This window comes from Pholis gunnellus (assembly GCF_910591455.1).
Source record: "Pholis gunnellus genome assembly, chromosome: 5".
Lineage (NCBI taxonomy): Eukaryota > Metazoa > Chordata > Actinopteri > Perciformes > Pholidae > Pholis > Pholis gunnellus.
Window position 1 is genome coordinate 11,539,713 of NC_136531.1, and position 20,584 is coordinate 11,560,296.

At 40.4% G+C, this 20,584-nt stretch overlaps 1 protein-coding gene across 1 annotated transcript; it reads left to right on the forward strand.

Annotated features, from left to right (window-relative positions):
* Positions 1-1,937: 1,937 nt before the first annotated feature.
* tacr3a (tachykinin receptor 3a) lies at positions 1,938-20,576 on the forward strand. The gene is made up of 5 exons (XM_079160208.1): positions 1,938-2,461; positions 7,893-8,081; positions 8,616-8,766; positions 19,627-19,823; positions 20,121-20,576. The coding sequence occupies exons 1-5, from the start codon at positions 2,094-2,096 to the stop codon at positions 20,440-20,442; spliced, it is 1,227 nt and encodes a 408-aa protein (XP_079016334.1). The 5' UTR covers positions 1,938-2,093; the 3' UTR covers positions 20,443-20,576.
* Positions 20,577-20,584: the final 8 nt, after the last annotated feature.

A 20,584-nucleotide genomic window follows, 5' to 3' on the forward strand; every position in this document is an offset into this window, starting at 1 on the left:
AAGCAAAGTGAAGTGAAGATTTGTTCCCTTCTTCGGCTGCTGGTTTAGTGACTTTTGGTTGTAGAGTGTTAGCTTTGGTTGGCATTATGTAGCCAAATCACTAGCAGCACTATGAGCTCTTGCACCATTGGCTTGTTTTTCTGTGTACTTATTCCATTGCTTGGTGTTGGAATTGGGTTTCGTTTGGGTAAAAATGTTTTTTTGCAGAGAAAAAGGCAGAGCTTCTTCCCAGCAGGGATGTGTATGCAGGATGAATATGTTGCTATACTGCCCGCGGTACAGGAGTGCTCTATTTCAAAAGATATAAATAATTGTTTTCTTCACACAAGAACAATGCCTCAGAAGACTTCAAACTGACATCAAAAACGGATTAAAAAATGCTTAATATACAATATTAGTATTCATTTGAATATCCATTAGTTCATATGAACTAAATCAATAAATATGTATGCTTTTCACACTGCTAACACTGTTGTATTATTAAACAGTGTATCCATCATGATACCGTTGGCAGTATTTACATATCCTCAGGGACAAAACATCAAAATTGTCAGTCTCGTATGAATTTCAATCAGCACTAACATGCAGGGTTGCAGAGCAGAGCAAAACACTCATTTGATTCACGTAGGCTGGGCCCAACACTTTAATCTCTTGTTTTAAATCACTATATCATTCATTTTAACATCATCTTGTATTGATTCAGTGATTTCTTAATTAGGATACAGGTTTTGTTCCTCCACCACACAACCTTCCTGAATACTCAAACATATCTTTAGTGTCAGTTACATTTGAAAACATCATGTAAACAGTGTATGTTGGATTATAATGTTTGTGTAACTTCTTCCAGTATATTGCATCCACATGACACCACAAGAGAGACCTACAATAGACTGAAATCCCTGCATTCTTCTGCAGTCTGGCACAGTGAACTGAACATTTCTTGTGACTGACCACTTAAATTAAAATGTAGCATCACATATCCTGCTGACTGTAATTTTTGGAGTGCTGATATAACACTACGAGGCTACAAATAAACACAAATTAAGATTAGAGGAAAATCCACTTGATTGTGAACTGCAACCTTATAGACCTCCGAGAGATCAGATTATATATGTGTTGTTTCAAAGGACTAAATGAGTCTGGACACCAGCTAACGTACAGTGAAAAACATAGTTGTCTGTTAAAAAGCTTTACTGGATTGATTGGATTTGATCAGCCATGGAAGACATGTAAATGTACCCGTGTAGAGGTTACCATAGAGCTAAAGGCTATGTAAGGAGATGAAGGAGGTTTATCTGATGTGAACAGTTGGATGTCTGGGGGGAACTTCAGCCTGTTAGTTGTGAATATTGATGTGACAAGAAGAGGGAGAGTCACAGTCATTTGGGGACTGAATTACTTCTATTGTCTGCGGTGCACTGTGAGGAGGATTTAAGCACAAAGACTCACAAAATGTAACAGTGTTGGAAAACTCATCAGAAGGAGGTGACGCTGAACTGTGTGGCCTGAAAAGAGTGTCTTATTGTAAACAAGCTGCCCTGCAATATTTCAATATCCTGTTCTTTCTTTGAAATGCTGCTGACAAAAGATCATCTGAAGGGTCACGGAAGATAAAAGGTCACAACGTGCACTGACTGATCACTGGATGTGGGCCACTGCGAAGAGAGAAGGCGTGGTTCATCTGTTATTCATGAAGTTTAATACAGGAGCCACAACAATCAATCAATCTTTTTCACCATGTGTGCCACTTGTGCGTCACAAAGTGCGCACGGCGCCCTGCCTGTTGCTGGAGGAGAGAGGCTGAGCGCGCTCACACTCACATTCAACAGGCACTGAAGGATACTAGTGTTTCACGGCGTTTTTATTAGTATTCCTGTTACTGTATGCTGACACGTGCGGAACTGTTGGACACATTCACTGTGGTGATCTGGAGATCTGTGCTTTTAAGGGATGGTGAGGTGCTTAAGTTGCGCGCTATGGTTCATATACGCAATCCTCTCTCACCATTCTAGCTTTTGCACCTCGGTGAGTAGATCAGACTCGTGAAACGACCGACGCATTCGCTATAATCGGCGGGGGAAAAGGAGACAAGGATGGCAGCTCCACATAATGGATCCAACATAACGGCAAACTACACCAACCAGTTTGTGCAGCCGCCGTGGCGCGTCGCTCTCTGGTCCGTAGCCTACAGTTCCGTGCTGGCGGTGGCAGTGTTTGGAAACCTCATCGTGATATGGATCATTCTTGCCCACAAGCGTATGAGGACGGTGACGAACTACTTTCTCTTAAACTTGGCGTTTTCGGACGCGTCAATGGCCGCGTTTAACACTTTGATCAACTTTATCTACGCTACCCACGGGGAGTGGTACTTCGGGGAGGCGTACTGCAAATTCCACAACTTCTTCCCGGTCACATCCGTGTTTGCAAGCATCTACTCCATGACTGCGATAGCTGTTGACAGGTGGGCATATGAAATGCTGCAAGAACCATATTTAGTGAATGAAAGCTAAATACAGCCAAATCGTCCTCAAGCCTCTCTCTCTCTCTCTCTCCCTCTCTCTCTCTCTCTCTCCTCTCTCTCTCTCTCTCTCTCTCTCTCTCTCTCTCTCTCCCTCCCTCTCTCTCTCTCTCTCTCTCTCTCTCTCTCTCTCTCCCTCCCTCTCTCTCTCTCTCCCTCCCTCTCTCTCTCTCTCCCTCCCTCTCTCTCTCTCTCTCTCTCTCTCTCTCTCTCTCTCTCCCCTCCTCTCTCTCTCTCTCTCTCTCTCTCTCTCTCTCTCTCCTCTCTCCCTCCCTCCCTCTCTCTCTCTCTCTCCTCTCCCTCTCTCTCTCTCTCTCTCTCTCTCTCTCTGTAGATGATCAGTTACATGTGGGGTGATTTTTTTTTTTTTTTTCAAGGGAGTAGGCCTAATAGTTTTTTATACAAAATAATAATAATATAGTCATTTTAGATTCTTCTTATATGCATCTGTATTGCAGCAATAAAGCCATTGAGGTAAAACATATATTGTAATGCAGACTACATTCAACACACCTGAACATGAACATGAATATTTCAAGCTGGCGTGTAAAAAAAAGTCCTGAACCGAAACACTTTTGTCTCAAGTGCTTCACACACGATGTTTTGGAGATCTTGTTTCTGATTACTCCACCAGCAGTGATTGAAAATGTAACCATGTGCTTTAAACTCACATCTGTATTGTTTCTAGAAAAAAACTGCACTCCATTAGGCAATGCGTGTGCAGGTCATTTGATGTTCTACTTTGTGCCCTCGTGCTCATAAGAACTTACTTATGGAGTCCCATCAGTTTAATTTATATTTACGTTAGATTACATTTACAATATATTATGTGCATTGTCCCGAAACTATTTTATTATCAGAGCTTATGCCCCCTGCTGATCTCAGTACATTTATTTCAGCTCCCAGTGGAGGGTGATAATTACTTGTTTGTGTTTCGCATTCTGGAAAGGCGGTGTCCCAGCGGGATGCCATCTCGTCCACCATGATCCTGTTACACACATTTATTTTTATGTTTCACAGCCAATGAATCACAAAGTAAAGAATATGCAATCCAGTGAATGGCTCTTTGTGTGCCAGCACCCTAGAAAAGATAGCCCTTTCCCCCATGTTATTACGCTATCTGACTCTCTTGTTTTCTGTCACATGCGTTCACATTATTTATCTCTTCTGCTCTTTCGCACCTCTTTCTTATTTGTTCCTCCATCTCTTTCTCTGTCCCTGCCAGTAACTGTTGTTTCCAGTAATGTGGTGATGCAGTCGAGCTATCAGCCGCGCTTTGATACTGATAAGTGGACCGTCATAATGTTTGAATTAAGGGCTTAGACTGATGAAGGAAGCGGCCACAGGCCGAACATAATGAAAACTAAATGGGTGGAGAAGTTGCATGGAGGCACAGTGTGTCTAGTTGGTGCACAGTGTGTGATGTTGTGTGAGGTGTTTTCTCCTTGACACACATTGGGAGCAATGCATTTCCTGAGGCCGTGATCATTTTTGCTCCTCTACAGCAACTTCCATGAGTTAGTATTTTCGTTTTGCTATGTCTGTTTGATTCTGTCAACGGTGTACTGAGAAAGAGAACATCGGCATGACCTACATGATGTAGATGTAACCTCAGGTCATGCTTTTCGTAACCCCTGTATGTTGCTGTCTCCGCTCTGATGTCTGGAAATGGCATGAGGCCACAGTTCGTGATCATCAGTGAATTCATCCTTCCTGTTGACTCTGTACTGCCAAGTGTGTTTCCTTAGGCACTGGAGCCAAACAAATGCAGATTGGTGTGTGAATTTTTAACTGGCGAAGCCTTGAAGCTTTTTGTGGTGACACGGCTCATGCCTTTTTCCATTACTCACACCTTTGTAGAATACAGTCTTATCATTGGGTCTTCAACGGTAGTGGCATATGTGTATAATATTAAGTGATATTTCAGTTCACTATACTCGCTCTGATAATGGTTTCATTTGACCAGTTTTTTGAGGTATCAATCCGTGAGATTTCTGCATCCACCCCAATTCAACGTAGGTTAATGGAATTTAGCTTCAGCAGCAAAAATAACTTCTTAAGAATTCAACAACAGCCGTGTCTTTCCAGAGACAATGGGCCTCATGCAAGAACCTCTCGTACGGACAGATTCGTTCCCAACTGGCTTGTTCGAGTGATTCAGAACATGTCGCATTCACCAAATTTCTGGTATTTTGAATTTTGTCTTGCAGTACGAACACAATATTTCAAGTGGTACAGACCAATCGTAGTAGTCATTTGCATTTAAAACTTTCATTCGTTCAAACTAAACCAAAACTATCTGCACGGAAATATACCATCAGTGGTGTCATCTGAACTGACCATTTAAGTATTTTCTAAGATGCTGTGAAGTGAAAGTGTCTGAAACATTAAACAAACTCCTCTCCTCTGAGCCAATACTTGACATTTAGCTGTACGCATAATGTGGGGATACTTCATGCTGTAAATCTCATCCAAGGTAATCTCTACTCGTTCAACACCAGGCGATGATAAAGTGACTGTTTAGTCGGTCACACACCGGTGACGTGGCTTCCAAACAATATGTGGTCTGAAAGCTTTCCCGCAGCTTGAGACAGAGCAGACCCCCATGTTGAGCAAAAAAAAAATTGTAAAATGATTTATTAATTTGCAGCTGTAATGTCTCTGTGCTTGTGCCCAGTTGATGCTGACACCTCTGTTAATGTGCTTTGATGTGTATACTTGGCTACCAAAGAGGAGTGCGTGTGTAATCATGTTATTCAAGTGTGGCTGGCCTTTGCATTGTGGTTATTGTTCAGTGGTTACAAGTCTATCACATCAACCACCGTTGGATCCCAAATAACACACACTGTTGTGGCACATACTTGATTGGACATCTGACAATCTATTCACAGTGCCAACCACAAGAATCAGCTCGACACAGAATAAATGCCAAGCAATTACTGGTGAATAGACGGGGCACCTTTGCTGTTGGTCCTCAGAGAGTGATAGGACAAGAAGCATTCTTAAGATTTAATTAGCGCCTTTAAGCCTTTGTTAATCATGTAGCATCCTGAGTTGGGTTTGTGTTCAGCTGGTAATCTCCTGCCAGTTCTGAGAGCTCCACTGTGTGGTTCAAACTAAATCTCATCACAGTCTTTTGGAATGAATCGTCCTTCAATTTCCCTGAAAATATTCCCTGAAAATCAAACACCTCAGTGTAGGGTAATTGGACTTTTACGGGCAGACAGGCAGAAAATAGTAAAATGTAGAAAAATCGTTTTGATGCACTGTGTTGATTGTTTTTAGGCCAGAAAATGATATCCAAACATAATCACATACAACAGTGCTTTCCAATATATATTTATCTTGCACCCATTGGTTTACGGACTGCTGTTTTTAAGCCTTGAGTTTGACATTTTGGCCGTCAATCACAGGGTAGCCACTCCCTAAAGTATAACCTGCTGTATTGTCTTTTTCAAAACTTGCGATTGAGACCATGAACTCATATTTACAATGTTTACTGAGGTAATAAATTAAGTGAGACGTAGGGTCATTTTCTCATAGACTTCCATACAATCAGACTTATTTTTGTAAACAGAGGAGTCACCCCCTCCTGGCTATTAGAAAGAATGCATGTTTAAGAAACTTCCTCATTGGGTTCACTTTACAGAATCGAAGGTTGCCACTTGTGAAATGACCCGGAAGTGTCTAAGTGGCATCCATGATAAGAGCCGTTCAAATTCTCATTACAGCTGTGTGTCACGCCTCTTTTATTTGTTTACGTGTGCTGAAAACCCTTTCGCAAAGGAAGTTTCCTTGCTCATAGCTTTTCTGGCAAGCCTCGTCGAACCTTGATCCTTGCTCCTCGAGACGCATTTTAGGAATTGGAATGTCCTTCAAGATGAAGCGCTGAGACCGATTTCCGGGTCACAAGCTGGAGGATCAAGGAGCGAGGAATCGAGGTGACACAAAATCGTGAAATGAGTAAGACTCTGGGTACATCCTGAGTCTCTTTTTTGTCATTTCCTTGCTCCTCGATCCTTGAACCGGAGTGTTTTAACGGTCCCCTCATTGTTTATCAATTATTTGATAGGATCTCAACATCATACCAGAGTGAAGACAAATCACAGATTAAACTCAAGTGCATCACTCCCAAGTTCTATATTTTATTTGTTCTCTGATTTACCATTTGATTAAAAAATATGTTAACTGTAGGTCTTAACAACAACAGCTGTGATCAGCGACCACCGTCATCAGAAACAGATTTCAATTCACGCGACGCTTCAGAGGAAAGGACGTCTCATTTCTCTTAAAAATGATTTCCTCGTTTCCTCTCTCCTCGCATGGTTTCATTGCGTCTCGCCATGCATCCCCGGTGGGGGGACTATGACGCAAGAAAAAGAAGCAAGTCAGGGAAACGTCAATGCAATCATGCAATTAAGAGACATGGGAGGTACCCCCAGATTCTCACTCAAGCCACAATGCTTATCGGAATACACATATCTGATTGGCAGAGTAGTATCACAGGAGAAGATTTACAATGCATGCGATTGGAGGGTGTCTTTCCTGGACCGCTGAACGAGTACCGTAGAGTCTAAAAAACATGCGCTGGTTAAAATAGAAGCACTCTGTCAAAATTGAATAAATCTTAATTACCTTTCCGTTATAGGCATGGACAGATTGTACCAGGGGCCCTGGACACAAATTTGGCAAGGGCCCACTGCACACACAAATATTACGCAAGCGCTGCATGTGTCCTCACACAGAGTTTGGTTGCACAATAGCAGAGTGTCACCTAAAACCACATGTCATCAGGGCTATACCGAATAGCTCAACGCTTCATTCATTGCATTGCCATTCAAGTTTTAATTATTTAGAACTTACAAAAACATTGCATTTTTGAAAAAAGATAGATGTAATAATTTCCAAAATCACAACATATTTTATTTAATGAAATATTCTGCTTCAGACCATATTTGTTGGTGTTTAGCTTTCTAATGAGTCACTCACTACATATACAGGTCCACTTCATTTGATCCTTTGTCAGATTATCATGATTGCTGTTTGGAGTTTAGTTACCTACCACCTAGCTTGTTACCCTCCTGTTGTTACCTGCCTGTGTTTGGTCTCACTGCCTGCAAGCTTTTTTTCTTCGTAAGTCATTGAACTTCACGAGTGTACCTGTCCTCATCTGTGTTTGGGTCTTTCTTCAAAAACCATTTGAAAACCTCAATAGAAACTTTGAATGTAAAAAATGTAGATACTTTATGTTGATGAGTCAGATGCCAAAAAGTGTGAGGGAAAACTGCCACAAAAATTAAAACAATGATTGAATTAGTTGTTGAGGCTTTAAACACACGTCTGTCTTTATAACCTCCTGACCTCTGACCTGTAGGTACATGGCCATCATCCATCCTCTGAAGCCTCGTCTGTCGGCGAAAGCCACCACAGGAGTTATCGTCTGTATCTGGAGTCTGGCCGTGGTTCTGGCCTTCCCTCTCTGCTACTTCTCCACCACCCGAACTCTGCCCCGCAGGACCCTCTGCTACGTGGCCTGGCCCCGCATGGCCGACGACCCCTTCATGTGAGAAATACTTTGTGACTCGCTGGTACTTGTTTTGATACCAGACAAGCCAACTGTTGTGTGTGCTTTGTCTAAGTTCAAATGTGGATCATTTTAACAGGTTCCTCCATACAAGTTAATTATAATATTATCCAGATATAACTTAGAATGTACACACAGGTGTAACCTTTAAGTCATTCCTTGTGAACTTTCATAGACAAATGTTTTAAACTAATGTTATTAATTTACAGAGCAGCACATTGCCTGTGACGGACCACATCCCTTCACATTCATATTGATAGTTACATACACACACAGTATTGGCTGTACTGTTACCATTATTTGAAATAGATGAGGACATGAGTTGCTTGTACTGTAAAAGAAAATTATGTTCAAGAAGATGAAAGTTTTTCTTGATATTTTTCTAATTGTGTATATATATATATGCTCAACCTGGGTAGAATATAAAAACTACAGTGTATTAAATTAAATTAAATTGTATAACTATTTTCTAAATGTAAACACTTCTGCCTTTCCTCATTTATTTCTTCCTAGGTATCATATCATAGTCACAGTTCTGGTCTACGTGCTGCCCTTAGTGGTGATGGGCATCACTTACACCATCGTGGGGGTGACTCTGTGGGGAGGGGAGATTCCAGGAGACTCATCTGATAACTATCACGGACAGCTCAGGGCTAAACGCAAGGTAAGCGTGCTTGAGCAGAAACGGTGGACCCTTCCTTCAAGAATTCAGATATTGACCCGGGGTAGCCCACTTAGTAACTGTGAACATGATCTTTGAATTAAAGTCAGAGACCCAGGAATAATATGTAATGTTCTGCCACAGAACAGCCTTGGGCTCCAGGTAATTGTTATCTCACTTCTGGAAAGAGGAATAGGAAACTTTTTTTTGTAAAACTGAAAGGCATTTTATAAGCATCTCCCTGAGCAGAGCAATTATCCATCTTGTTGTTACTGTATACCTTTTAGGATTTGGATTTTAGTTTCTGTCTCTGTTCATTTTGTTGCTGTGGCAAACACATGTATTACCTGATGGTGAAATCCCAGATCACCCCCAAATCTAATTAAATGTATTAACTAAGAGAATCCTGCTGATTAACAACCTGGTGCGAATATAACATCACTGGTAGAGATAACAAGATTATTCGATACAGCAAAAATATTTTGTACAATTTAACCTTTTAATATAGAAAATATTAATATTTAACACCTTTTAAATTAACCTATATAACTCCCTCTAAGCTTTCTGTTGTGTTGTTCAATCACTGGAACTACTGTTTCTGCTTTGAATATGATATTGCACATATGTTATGTATGTATTGCACATGAAGCAGGACTATTAAGATAAAACATAAAAATAGTTTTTTTTTTAACTAAAGCAAGAACACTGGGCTCTTTAAAAAATAAAATAAAAACAGGAATATTACATTTGAGTGAGAACAGCATATTGCATTGATCAAGAATAATGACTTTTGTCTTCTGGATGCGTGTGCAGCAGGTGAACATGCTGCACTGTGAACATTTCAGGGAGGAAAACCTTAATTCTACAGAACACAACCTTTGTAGTTGTCACTTGTCCTCAATCAACTCTTTGTCCGTGAACACGGACAAGCTCTGCAAACCAACAGTGTCTCGAGGCATTATGACTTCCTCCGCACTTTGGAAGACATCAAGGCCTTTTTACATGCTTTAACAATAAGATTGTTTACCGCTACAATGAAGTATGACAAAATATGAGAAAACACATGTTGCAGCAGACAACGAGGTCATAAAAGGACGATAAAGGCAAATAAATCCCTACTGCAGCATCAGTGGCACAGGCAGGGTTCAGTTAATTCCGATAGATGATATGATGGATGTCGATATTTTCATTGGATAACATTTCTCTGCATGTGATTCGGTCACCACATTGTATGATTTCTTCGACGCACCAACAGAATCGTTGCTCATGAATGCGGCGTCCAAAGTTCTGTCTTTTCCTAAGAGTCAGTACTGGCTTCACCACCGTGATCATTATTTTGGAGTCTTCCACCCAGATAATGGGTCTATGGGGAGTCAAGGGAAAAGGAGTATTTGTTTCTGGATGTGTGTGTGTGTGTGTGCACAGGAGAATCCATCCCTCTGTTTCACTGGGATATTTCAAACAGCCTTAATTTAGTTGTGATTTCAGTGCCACTTTCAAAATGCAGTTTGCATTTTTTGTGTACGTAAAGTCTGAACTATAACTTGAGCTGAAGCATGTTTTTCTCTCAAACTCCACCCTGTCGCCGTCACTGGATTACATGGTACAGTGTGTTTTTCTTAGGCATGAATGTCATGCGGGTTGAGAGTTTTGTGCTTGCAGACTGTGGTCAGAAAAGGTTACAGAAAGGAGAGAACATTGCCCGTGGCAACAGTGTTACACATCACTACTAGCTGACTCAAAAGCCATTGTTTTTACTGTTCTCCAGACTTCTGGCAAAAATACTTAAAAAATACAATTAGGAAAACATGCCAAAAAAGGAGAAAAAAGCAATGCATGGAAAACCATTTGGCTGTTTTTAGGTGATATTTAATTAGCAGTGGCGTTGCAAAGCAGTCTGTCATCAAGTGTATATAGTACTTTATACTACTCGTATAAAGTGTGGCATTGAAATATTTTCATAATTGCATCTCAGTGTCTCTGAGTTTAGTTATGTAAATTTAAAAAGCTGGGTCACTCACAAGGTTTTTTGATCTTAAGATATAATAAAGGTGAATGTAATAAAAAAACATGCATTTGAAAAGACTCAGCAGCAATGTTTTAAAGGATCTCTATAAAGTATAGCGGCATACATCTATTAGCTGTAAAGATATATTGAAGTATTGTCCATCTGAGCAGAGAATAAAGTTGCTCTTTTCGTGTGTGTGAGTGTGTGTTTGTGTTATAATCCTTGCGTCTCTGTGCTTTCTTTACATCGCCGTGGAGTGTATTGAAGAGTGTTTTGTGCATCTTCAAAAGAAGCTGTAACCCACTTGAGGCATTGACAGAGTAATTCATTTTTTGTGGATGGTATGACAGTGGCAAAGGTCACTACAATGAAATGATTGAATTGAAGTAAAGAAGTAGAAAGTGGTCATTACATACAAAAACAACCCATGAGTATTTCTCAAGATTGTCTAGTGCAGGGGTCGGCAACCTTTACTATCCAAAGAGCCATTTTGCCCTATTTTCCACCAAATAAAATGTGTCTGGAGCCTGTCGTAGAATATTTTTATGTTAATCGGGAGAAGAGAGTGATATTCGCAAATCAAAATAATCCAAGTCTCCAAATCATTCAAAGTTGTCCTTTTCCATTTATTCTCTTGCAAGAGGGAGAATCCCCCAACACAGCTCTTCACACAGAGACTGCTGGGAGCATTCTTCAACATCAGTTCAAATCCTCACACACTATATACTAAAGCAGGAACAGTCTCCTCCTTTAGACAGGTCAAAGGTGTCTCACTCTGGTTTATCTGAGCTCCCATTTTCCCTTGATCTCATTGTCAGATACATTTACGTGATCCTAAACATCCCCAGTGTGACCTTTTGCTCACCTTCCTGTGTCTCTCTTTACGACCCTCGAAAGTAAAACAGTAACACTCAGTATGTGGTCTGGTCGTAAACCATGTTTGGACAAGCCTAAATGTCTCTACCTCTGTTCTTCTAATCCGTAAAATGTTTCTAAACCATTTCCTGATACTGATATATATTTTTTACCATTACAAGCCGCAAAAGCTATTCGATGTCAAATTTCTCGCCACATATCAAGCATTCAGGTAAGCCAGCATCGTTGGCAGTGAAAGCAAATTAATACGTCCACACAGAATTAAACTCTATTTTCCTCCGTGACTTTTCTTCTTTTGGATTTATCCATCGATAGTTTACCGAGGGTGGAAGTCTGCAAATCATGATCAGGCACGTACAAGAAAAGGCGCATTACGATGTAAGATGCAAGTGGCGGATCGCTTTTGAATATATTACAATTTTCTCAACATGGTTCGAATCCAGGTTGATGGGATCTTTCCATAAATATATTTTCTTCAATGTATTTCTTCATACGTAGCTGTGATGTAGTGCTCACTTATACAATCGTAATCCCCGCAGTATATATGAGATGTGGCTTTTAGATCTCCAGCAATATGTTGGTGAATGTGTGATGAATCTGGCAACAGAGGCAGAAAACAGCTGCTGCTGTTACGCGAACACAACACACGCACGGAAGGGAAACCAGTAGGTTTGAAACCAGTAGGACCGGCACCCACTGCATGCCCAGTGTACGTGAATAGTCACGTGATATTTGTTTTCAGGCGTTTAAGTCTGGACGGAGATCATCTCGAAAACAATGCTTAAACGCCGTGTGGACGGAGGACTCAGGGAGCCGCAACAGAGGAGCCAAAGAGCCGCATGCGGCTCCGGAGCCGACCCCTGGTCTAGTGTGTCCCCTTTAATGATACATTTCTTGTGAAGCCATCACAGGTCTGTGAGGTGATAGGAAGCAAAAAAAGCTCCATCTTAATTTTTCATCATCTTTATTGCTACACAGATTGACTAGACCAGGGGTAGCCCATTAGAATTCAGCGAGGTCGAGTTAAAGAGAACTTCCTTATGCAAAGGTCCGGAACAAGAACATAATGTCTAACTTGCGCTATGATTTAGTCCCATATATATTGAAGTAGCCTATCAGTTGTATTAATGTCCGTATGTAGTCAACAGGTGACTGTCAAATCAAATAATTAAAGTTCAAATGAATAATATCGCAACAATATTTATTGTCAGGTTTAAAATTTAACTGGCTAAATTATAAAAAAATACATCCTCTAATAATAAATAAATGTTCTGCTCTCATTTCAAGTAAAACATGGGCTGGATTATACAAAACATTACAGAAAGCTTTGAAAAATGTGACTCTTAGTAATTTAAAATACAGCACTTCTTTTAGAAAAATTAATTTAACTGAATTGTCTTTGCCCTGCAGCTTTAAATTCAGTTAATGCAGGTGTGACGTGGTCAATAAAAAAACCCACAATATTATATTCTTCTCATGTTCTAAAAAGAGAAATTTGTGTGCAGGGACTTTATCTGTGGTTATTAAAACCATTTGTTTCAGCTCCATTCTACGCTTTGTTTACATCATTTTGTGTTAGGATTCTGAGCATATTGGGCTCTTAGATTGTTTATTTTCTGTGCCTTCATTCACATTGCCTCTTTTAATAACACCACGGTCTCTGAACATATGAGACACACTCGTTTTTGAATACCCGTAGGGAGAATGAAGATATAAGAGTCCGTCCATTCTTGGTTAGAGGCTCTGGTTTCGTTGTCCACATTTCTCTTTGTGGAGCCAACACGTGAAATAACTTTTCTGACTCGCGTACTTCTCTTGACTGTTGGGTCTCTCTCCCCGTCTCTCTCCCGTGTGTGTATATGTCACTGGAGTTGCGACGCTTATCGGAATACACATATTTGATTGGCTCAGTAGCATCACGTGATTTACAACGCATGTAATTGGTCGGTGTGTTTCCTGGAAAGCTGAACAAGTGGCGTAAAAGCTAGAAAAGCTGCACCGGTTAAAATAGATGATCAATTATCTAAAATTCTAAATGTCAGTCTGTGACTAATGACCTGTCATGAGTCTGCCATGTGGCTATCTAAGGCAATCTGTGTTGTGTTGTAAACACCATCGATCGTCCATCTTTCTTTCTGTCTGATGTGTGTGTGTGTGTGTGTGTGTGTGTGTGTGGGTGTGTGTGTGTGTATGTGTGTGTGTGTGTGTAAAGCTTGGGATGGATTACCTCTACAAGATCTGATTTTTCCAAAAATGAAGTACAACAGTGCAGTATATGTGAGTGTCAGTGAGTGCAGAGATAACTGGACAGTTCTTATCCTGGCGGAACAGGTGTCAATAGATCAGCCTGCATGAGAGAGACAAGTGTAGGTGTGCACAGCCAAGTGCACAGGCTTGAGCCATAATGATAATCACAATAGAAGTTATTTCTTTAGGGTCATTCACCAAGTCACACTATAACACAACAGGAGTTGGCTGCTTTCTTTCTGTGACTACAGTCACATGAACTCCCGCACTCTAGCTTCACACCAGTGATTGTCTAAAACAAAAAATATTATTTCTGTCTTTTTCACACCCTGACAAAGGCTCCTTACACTTGGGTGCAAGCCATTCTTGTATAAAAGCTTTTTTCAGACCCCCAACTGCTTTCTTATTCTTTCTTGCAATGGATTTTAATGATTCGCTCCAAAGAGCATCACTGTCTCCTGGGAAAAAACGGCTTGAAAAGTAAGTAAGTAGGGCAACATACCGTATGTTTTGTATTTGCTTTTGCAAATTAGTTGTACAGTTTACATAGTTAGGAGGAGAGAGGGTTGGTTCACTGGAAAGGATATTTCCAGTCCATGAAGTGTTACACTGTTGTGATACAGAAGTTGTAGACAGACAGTCAGGGTTCATGGTGGGCGTACCGTAAAAAGCACAGAAAACAAATTAAATACAGTAGTGAATTTTTTTGGGAAATTGGAAATGTTAACTTTGGTTTTGAAAAAGAAATAAAGTACAAAAAAAACCTTGACAACCTCCTGGATAAAAAAAACATAATCTGGATGGCATTATATCATATTATTGCAAATTAGTTATGTATAACAATAGTTTTCAGTAGACAGGTTTTTACTATTATTGTGTTTCTGAAGTAAAGACTCACTCTTTTCTTCCTCCTCTTTCTTTCCTTTTGTTTTAGCTAAATCAGTTTACCTTGTTTAGTCACTGTGGCATTCGGGCATTGGCTGATATTTGTTCTTATTGTATCACATTTCACATTTTAGGATTATTCTGGCTTCAGCCTGAGTAGTCATTTAATGGAGTAATGAAGAAAAATGCTGGGGCAAGCACTGTTACAATCTGACTCAATATCCATTTTATGCACTAAAAAGCTCATTAGCATACATGTGAGTTTCATTATTATTATTTTTCCAAAGCAAATCAGCATCAAAGTAATATGTTTCCCTCATTTACTCACATTGTTTCCCACTGCTCATTTGAATTTATATTTGAAATGCTGTGTTAATGGAGATTTTGAGAGTCTGCATGAAGTATTTACTTCTTCTAAGTTCTTTTCATTATTAGTATGCTATTTGGCTTTTTTATTGTTTCCATTTGTAACTACATTAACAACCTAAAAAACTCATTGAAAGCTACCCATATATGACTCATATTTTAACTTTAACTCAAGTAAATACTAATATCTGCATTTCCTAATGGTTTATAAACTCCACTGATATACATTAACGTATTGCACACAAAGTTAGTTTTATATTTACTGCTGCTAACAGTGTTCACAGTGCAAACAATGGCAACAGTGCTGACAGAGCTAAGTTTTACCGGAGGGGGAACTAGAGGGTGGGTGTTACACTTCCACGACAACGCCATCGGTCGTGACAGCGTTATCAGGTGTAACCGCCATATGGAAGCAGTGCGAGCGGCGGCCGTGAGAGCTTGGAATATGCGTAGACCTCTAAGAGCTGTAGCTATTGGATTCATTCCCCCGCGCATGCATGAACATGAGAGAAAACCCTCGAGAGAAATGATTCTCTACCGGAAGGAGTTTGTTAAGACTTTAGGTGGAAGCGAGGGATTTGGCTGTAAAGTTTCTGCACTTTCGTCCATAGCTCACTCACTCTCTTAGCTGATGTCAGGGCTGGGAGGAGCGCTGTCTTCACGGGAAGACCAACATCTTGTTGCAGGCCGTGGTGCTGAAAACACATGACACACTGTGACTGTGTGTCCAAAAACGTATGCATGGTTATATTACATGTTCTGTCACAGCCTATGACAATAGCACCAGTAATCCTGCTCCAGGGCTCTTGGTTACAGTCGATTAACATTCTTATTCTTATTATATGACATTCTTTCTCTCTGTGTTTTTTTTCCCCTCTGGTCATTGTAGTTCAGCAATCATGAAAGTGGTAAAAAGCGATAAGACATCCTCCCTTTGAGGTCTGCTATACTGTATGTAAATTTCATATATTTGTTCTTCACCCATCTCTTATTCTCTTTGCTCTGTCTGAGCCCATTTGTGTTGGATTTTCAAGTTCAATCCAGGAATGAAACCATCAAAGCGTCTTTGGATGTGCATGCATTCACTCAGAAACATACGTGCCCTTGTAGTTTATATCTTCCGTATATTAACTGGTCACAACTGGTTTTCATAGAACTTAATCAAATTATGTATTTCCTTCTGTTCATCCAATTTTTTTTTAATTGCAGTGTTTGGTCAGAATGAAGGCGGATGCAGCAGTCATTTATTTCTTATGTATTTTATGTAAAGCACATTGTGGTTTCCCTATTCATGCAATCTGCCTTGTCTTAATGTTTGTCTTGCCAGTTAGCGAGAGTTAACATCATTTCTAGAAGACAAACTGTTAGTGCTACGTGCTAATGGGAAAATGTCTTACTAATATTAGTAATTTACTTCAAAGTCTTTAATCGTTCACTGGCATGTAATCTAGGAAGTAATGGATTGTGGGATTGCAATCATGTCTTCCAGCATACCTAAAAAGTAACCGAAATGGTACATTTAAAACCCAATAGTTCTCAGGAATTGAATAAACAAAAAAATGCAGGTTGACCACGGCCGATTCTGGTGAGATTACTGAAAAAAAACTCAGGTTGGGAGGGGAGGGTTAAAAAGTGACAGAGCAGCAATTGCGTGCAATAATCCACCTTTTCTTCCCCTCTCTGTCTCTCAAACACAAATGCACACGAGCCGTGGTGACTAAGTCCGCTGGTCTTAGTCCTTGTCTCTGACCTCAGTCCAGACAATTGTCCTGTCCGTGGTGAAGATTGGCTCTCATAATGGGTCGGGTGGGTGCGGGTATTAAAAAAACCTGACCCATATTACTAAAAGGCAGACAATTGCTGTATGTGGGATATGTACTTAATTTGAATGGTTCCCTCAGTAGTTCGACCTTTCTTCTCTTCTTTGTCTGGATTACTTCCCCATCAAGTACATTAAGTTTGAGACAGAGAGAATTACTTAGCTCTCTCTGTTTGATCACGAGGCAAACCAGTCAGTCCGTCCCGGAGGAAGGTAGAAAGAAATAGAAGACCTGTGTGAAATGTTAAAAAATAAGGTACTTTAGGTACATTTTAATCATAGTTATGCTGATGTGTGAAATGCAAAATCAATTCTTATTACTTACTCGCTCCCTTGAGGGCCTTGTATTTCTTAATTAAATTTCACACAGGTTCAATTCTTGGTTCTAGGTTCAAAAGTTTTGTGAAAATTACTAAAATCGTGTCCCCTCTGAAACAAATCGTTATCAAATTGCAAACCGAACAACCTGGCACTTCGGGTTAACCACTGTAAAACAAACAATAGAGTCCTATTTTTTTAAAGTTAACCTATAAATAAAGAAAAGATGCATTGTTGTGGTTTTTTTATCATCAGTTGTTAATAAAGAGTCTTCTCAAGAAGATCAAGAAGATCCCCTCAAGATGATGACGTACTCCCATCTTCCATTTTAAGACATAATAACCTTCCAGACAATCTCAGTGATTTATATGGGAGATTTAAATGGTCTCTAGTCATTACTCTCCTCCCATTGCCCCCTCTATTCTACATCCAGGAGGAATAGGGGAGGGCCGTGCTCAGGAAAATTACCATTGAGAGGCTCAACTGGATTCTTCAATATCTTCAATACCTCTCTCCGAAAATGTACAACAGCACAGTGCTTCAAGCGCTCAACTATAATCCCTGTGCCACAATCAATCAAGATATTGTGCCTCAAAGACTTCCGACCAAATGCCCCAACACCTGTGCTCAGGAATGCGTTGGAGTGCATCAACCCGTTGTAATCCATCACCACCCCTCTGATGGATATTAATCAGTTGGTTCACTGAGCCAATAGGTCAGAGGATGCTGTTTACATAGCCCTCCATCACACCCTGCAACAATTGGAGTCACTCCACACCTACAGCCACGTCCTACACATTGATTTCAGCTCAGCCTTCAATACAATAAACCTCGTCAATCTCTTCAATAACAGGAGCTTCCTCTGGAGAGGCAACAGAGGGTTGAGTTGAGTAGCCTTACACCTCGCCCTCACCGTTACTAAATATGCACACAACACAACTATAATTGGACTCATAACAAAAATGATACCGTGAGCAGGTCGCCCAAGCAACCACTTGGTGCATTGTTAACAACCTCCAGCTCAACATGTAGCACACTGATTGTTTTTATGATATGTCATTTTCCTTGAATTATTCCTTCTTTGAAGCTATTTCTCAAGGTAACCTTGTTTGACAGACGAGCAGTGAAAGCGTGTATTATTGGTGTGTAATCTACAACCAAAATAACCTTCTTAACCTCATACTAAATGTAATTTGCAAAGGGCATCCCACATGTAAAGGGTTAAAAAGATCTAAATGTATTAAGAGAGAAAAACAAATGTATTTTTGTTGGATGGATTATAGTCCACAGGCGTATGCAATACCAAATGAAAAGGTTTTATGTTTATTTTTAAAAAAAGGAAATTGATGGGGCACATTTCAGATCCTCAGGAGGTTCCAGCTCACGGAGCATAAAAATAAAAAGCTGCTTCTCTAGTTTTGGAGATGACTCTTAATATTTTTGAAAGGCCAGCACCAGATGACTTGAGTGATCTGGAAAGCCATTCATGGCTATGTCGGAAATATAGTGTATTGTTCCAGAATATTCAGAGCTTTGTCTATGAGTAGGAGTTTATATTCAATTCTAAATTTCACAATTATGTAATTTAACAACAGGAGTTATGTGACTATACTTCTTTCTACAAACTTCGGTGTTCTGAATGTGCTGCAGCTGACCTAGTCGCCTTAACAAGGAGTTAAAAAAAGGATCTACAAAAAATCTATTTGTCCCGCTTTGCACACGTTTTTTTTAATCCAGTTTTGTCATTGTAAACTAGCAAAGCCATACTGTTGCCATCAACAATATAATATAATATGAACACAAGACATGTTATCCTCCACCCAAAATACTGACTGACTGCTTCCCCACTGTTGAACAGCCGCCATAGTTTACAGTATGGCTTGAGTTATGTCATAAACTTGGGGTGCCAGGACTTCTGTTTGGATTTCAGGAGGGTCCCATTGATGTCTGTTTTGTCTCTGGTAGCGTGCCTCAGCCTCCCTCTGAAGAACCACAGAGTATTATGGATTAATTTAATTTAATTTGGTAATAAGATCAAAGGAACTAGAACATATTGTCCCGATTTCTATTGGGTCAAGTCTTGCAGAGCTGTTCCTGCAGTACCAGGTGCTACCAAAATGCTGTAATTAAGAAATGGACTGAAATTAAATGCTCCACATTTCCCCTCCCAACCACATATTCTTCAGTTTCAGAGACAGTAACTGTTTTTTTTATTTTCCGTGTAATTTCCTCTACTGCGATCTTTCACTCTGTCTCTCTCTCTCTCTCTCTCCCTCTCTCTCTCTCTCTCTCTCTCTCTCTCTCTCTCTCTCTCTCTCTCTCTCTCTCTCTCTCTCTCTCTCAGGTGGTGAAGATGATGATCATCGTAGTAGTGACTTTTGCTCTCTGCTGGCTGCCTTATCACGTCTACTTCATTGTGACGGGTCTCAACAAGCGTCTGAGCAAATGGAAGTCCATCCAGCAGGTTTATCTGTCAGTGCTGTGGCTGGCAATGAGCTCCACCATGTACAACCCAATCATCTACTGCTGCCTTAATAGCAGGTGGGTTACAACAGGGTGGCTATGGCAATCTAACAAACGAAATGTTGCAACTGAACGTAGTTTGACAGGGCTACTAAATGAGACTACAAAAGTGGAATTGATTTTGTTAGAACACATCACTGAGTGTTGTCACATTTCATTATATCTTTTACTAGAAGATTTAAAAGGTTAGGCATGGATTCCCATTGAACCCATTAGACACTTTTACTCTTATTTTTGTTTGATGTTTTCAATTCTCCCTTTATTTAACGCTTTGTTTTGCAATCCTCCCCCACTCTCTATTCGTGTGGTAACCAGGTTTCGAGCTGGCTTCAAGCGAGCGTTTCGTTGGTGCCCGTTCATCAAGGTATCCAGCTACGACGAGTTGGAACTACGCTCCACGCGTCTGCATCCGACACGCCAAAGCAGCATGTACACGCTGTCACGAATGGATACCAGCATGGTGTTGGTCTACGACCCCACCGAGGGCGATGGCAGCTCTGGAAGGAAGCCGTCCCTGTTGGCCAGGAAGAGAAGCTACATCACGTCTCGCCACACGGAGATCACTGGATGCAGCAGTGATGGTGCGAAAACGCAGAATGGAGAGGCTCCAGGCGCTCAACCCGAGGAGTTCTCTTGAAGGGTGTTTTCAGAGACATATGCGTGCAAGAAATGTACACAGATGCATAATGCACCGATCATACAAATGGTGCACAGATGTTTGGTTTATTTAGGCCATTTGGAATCAGCTTTGTTCATTTTTCCCTACATAATAGCACTAA

Bases quoted from the DNA above. Each gene is read 5' to 3' on its own strand.
- tacr3a (XM_079160208.1), top strand. From the start codon at position 2,094: ATGGCAGCTCCACATAATGGATCCAACATAACGGCAAACTACACCAAC. The intron at 2,462-7,892 runs GTGGGCATATGA...TCTGACCTGTAG, and splicing joins ACTGCGATAGCTGTTGACAG to GTACATGGCCATCATCCATC. The intron at 19,824-20,120 runs GTGGGTTACAAC...TGTGGTAACCAG, and splicing joins TACTGCTGCCTTAATAGCAG to GTTTCGAGCTGGCTTCAAGC.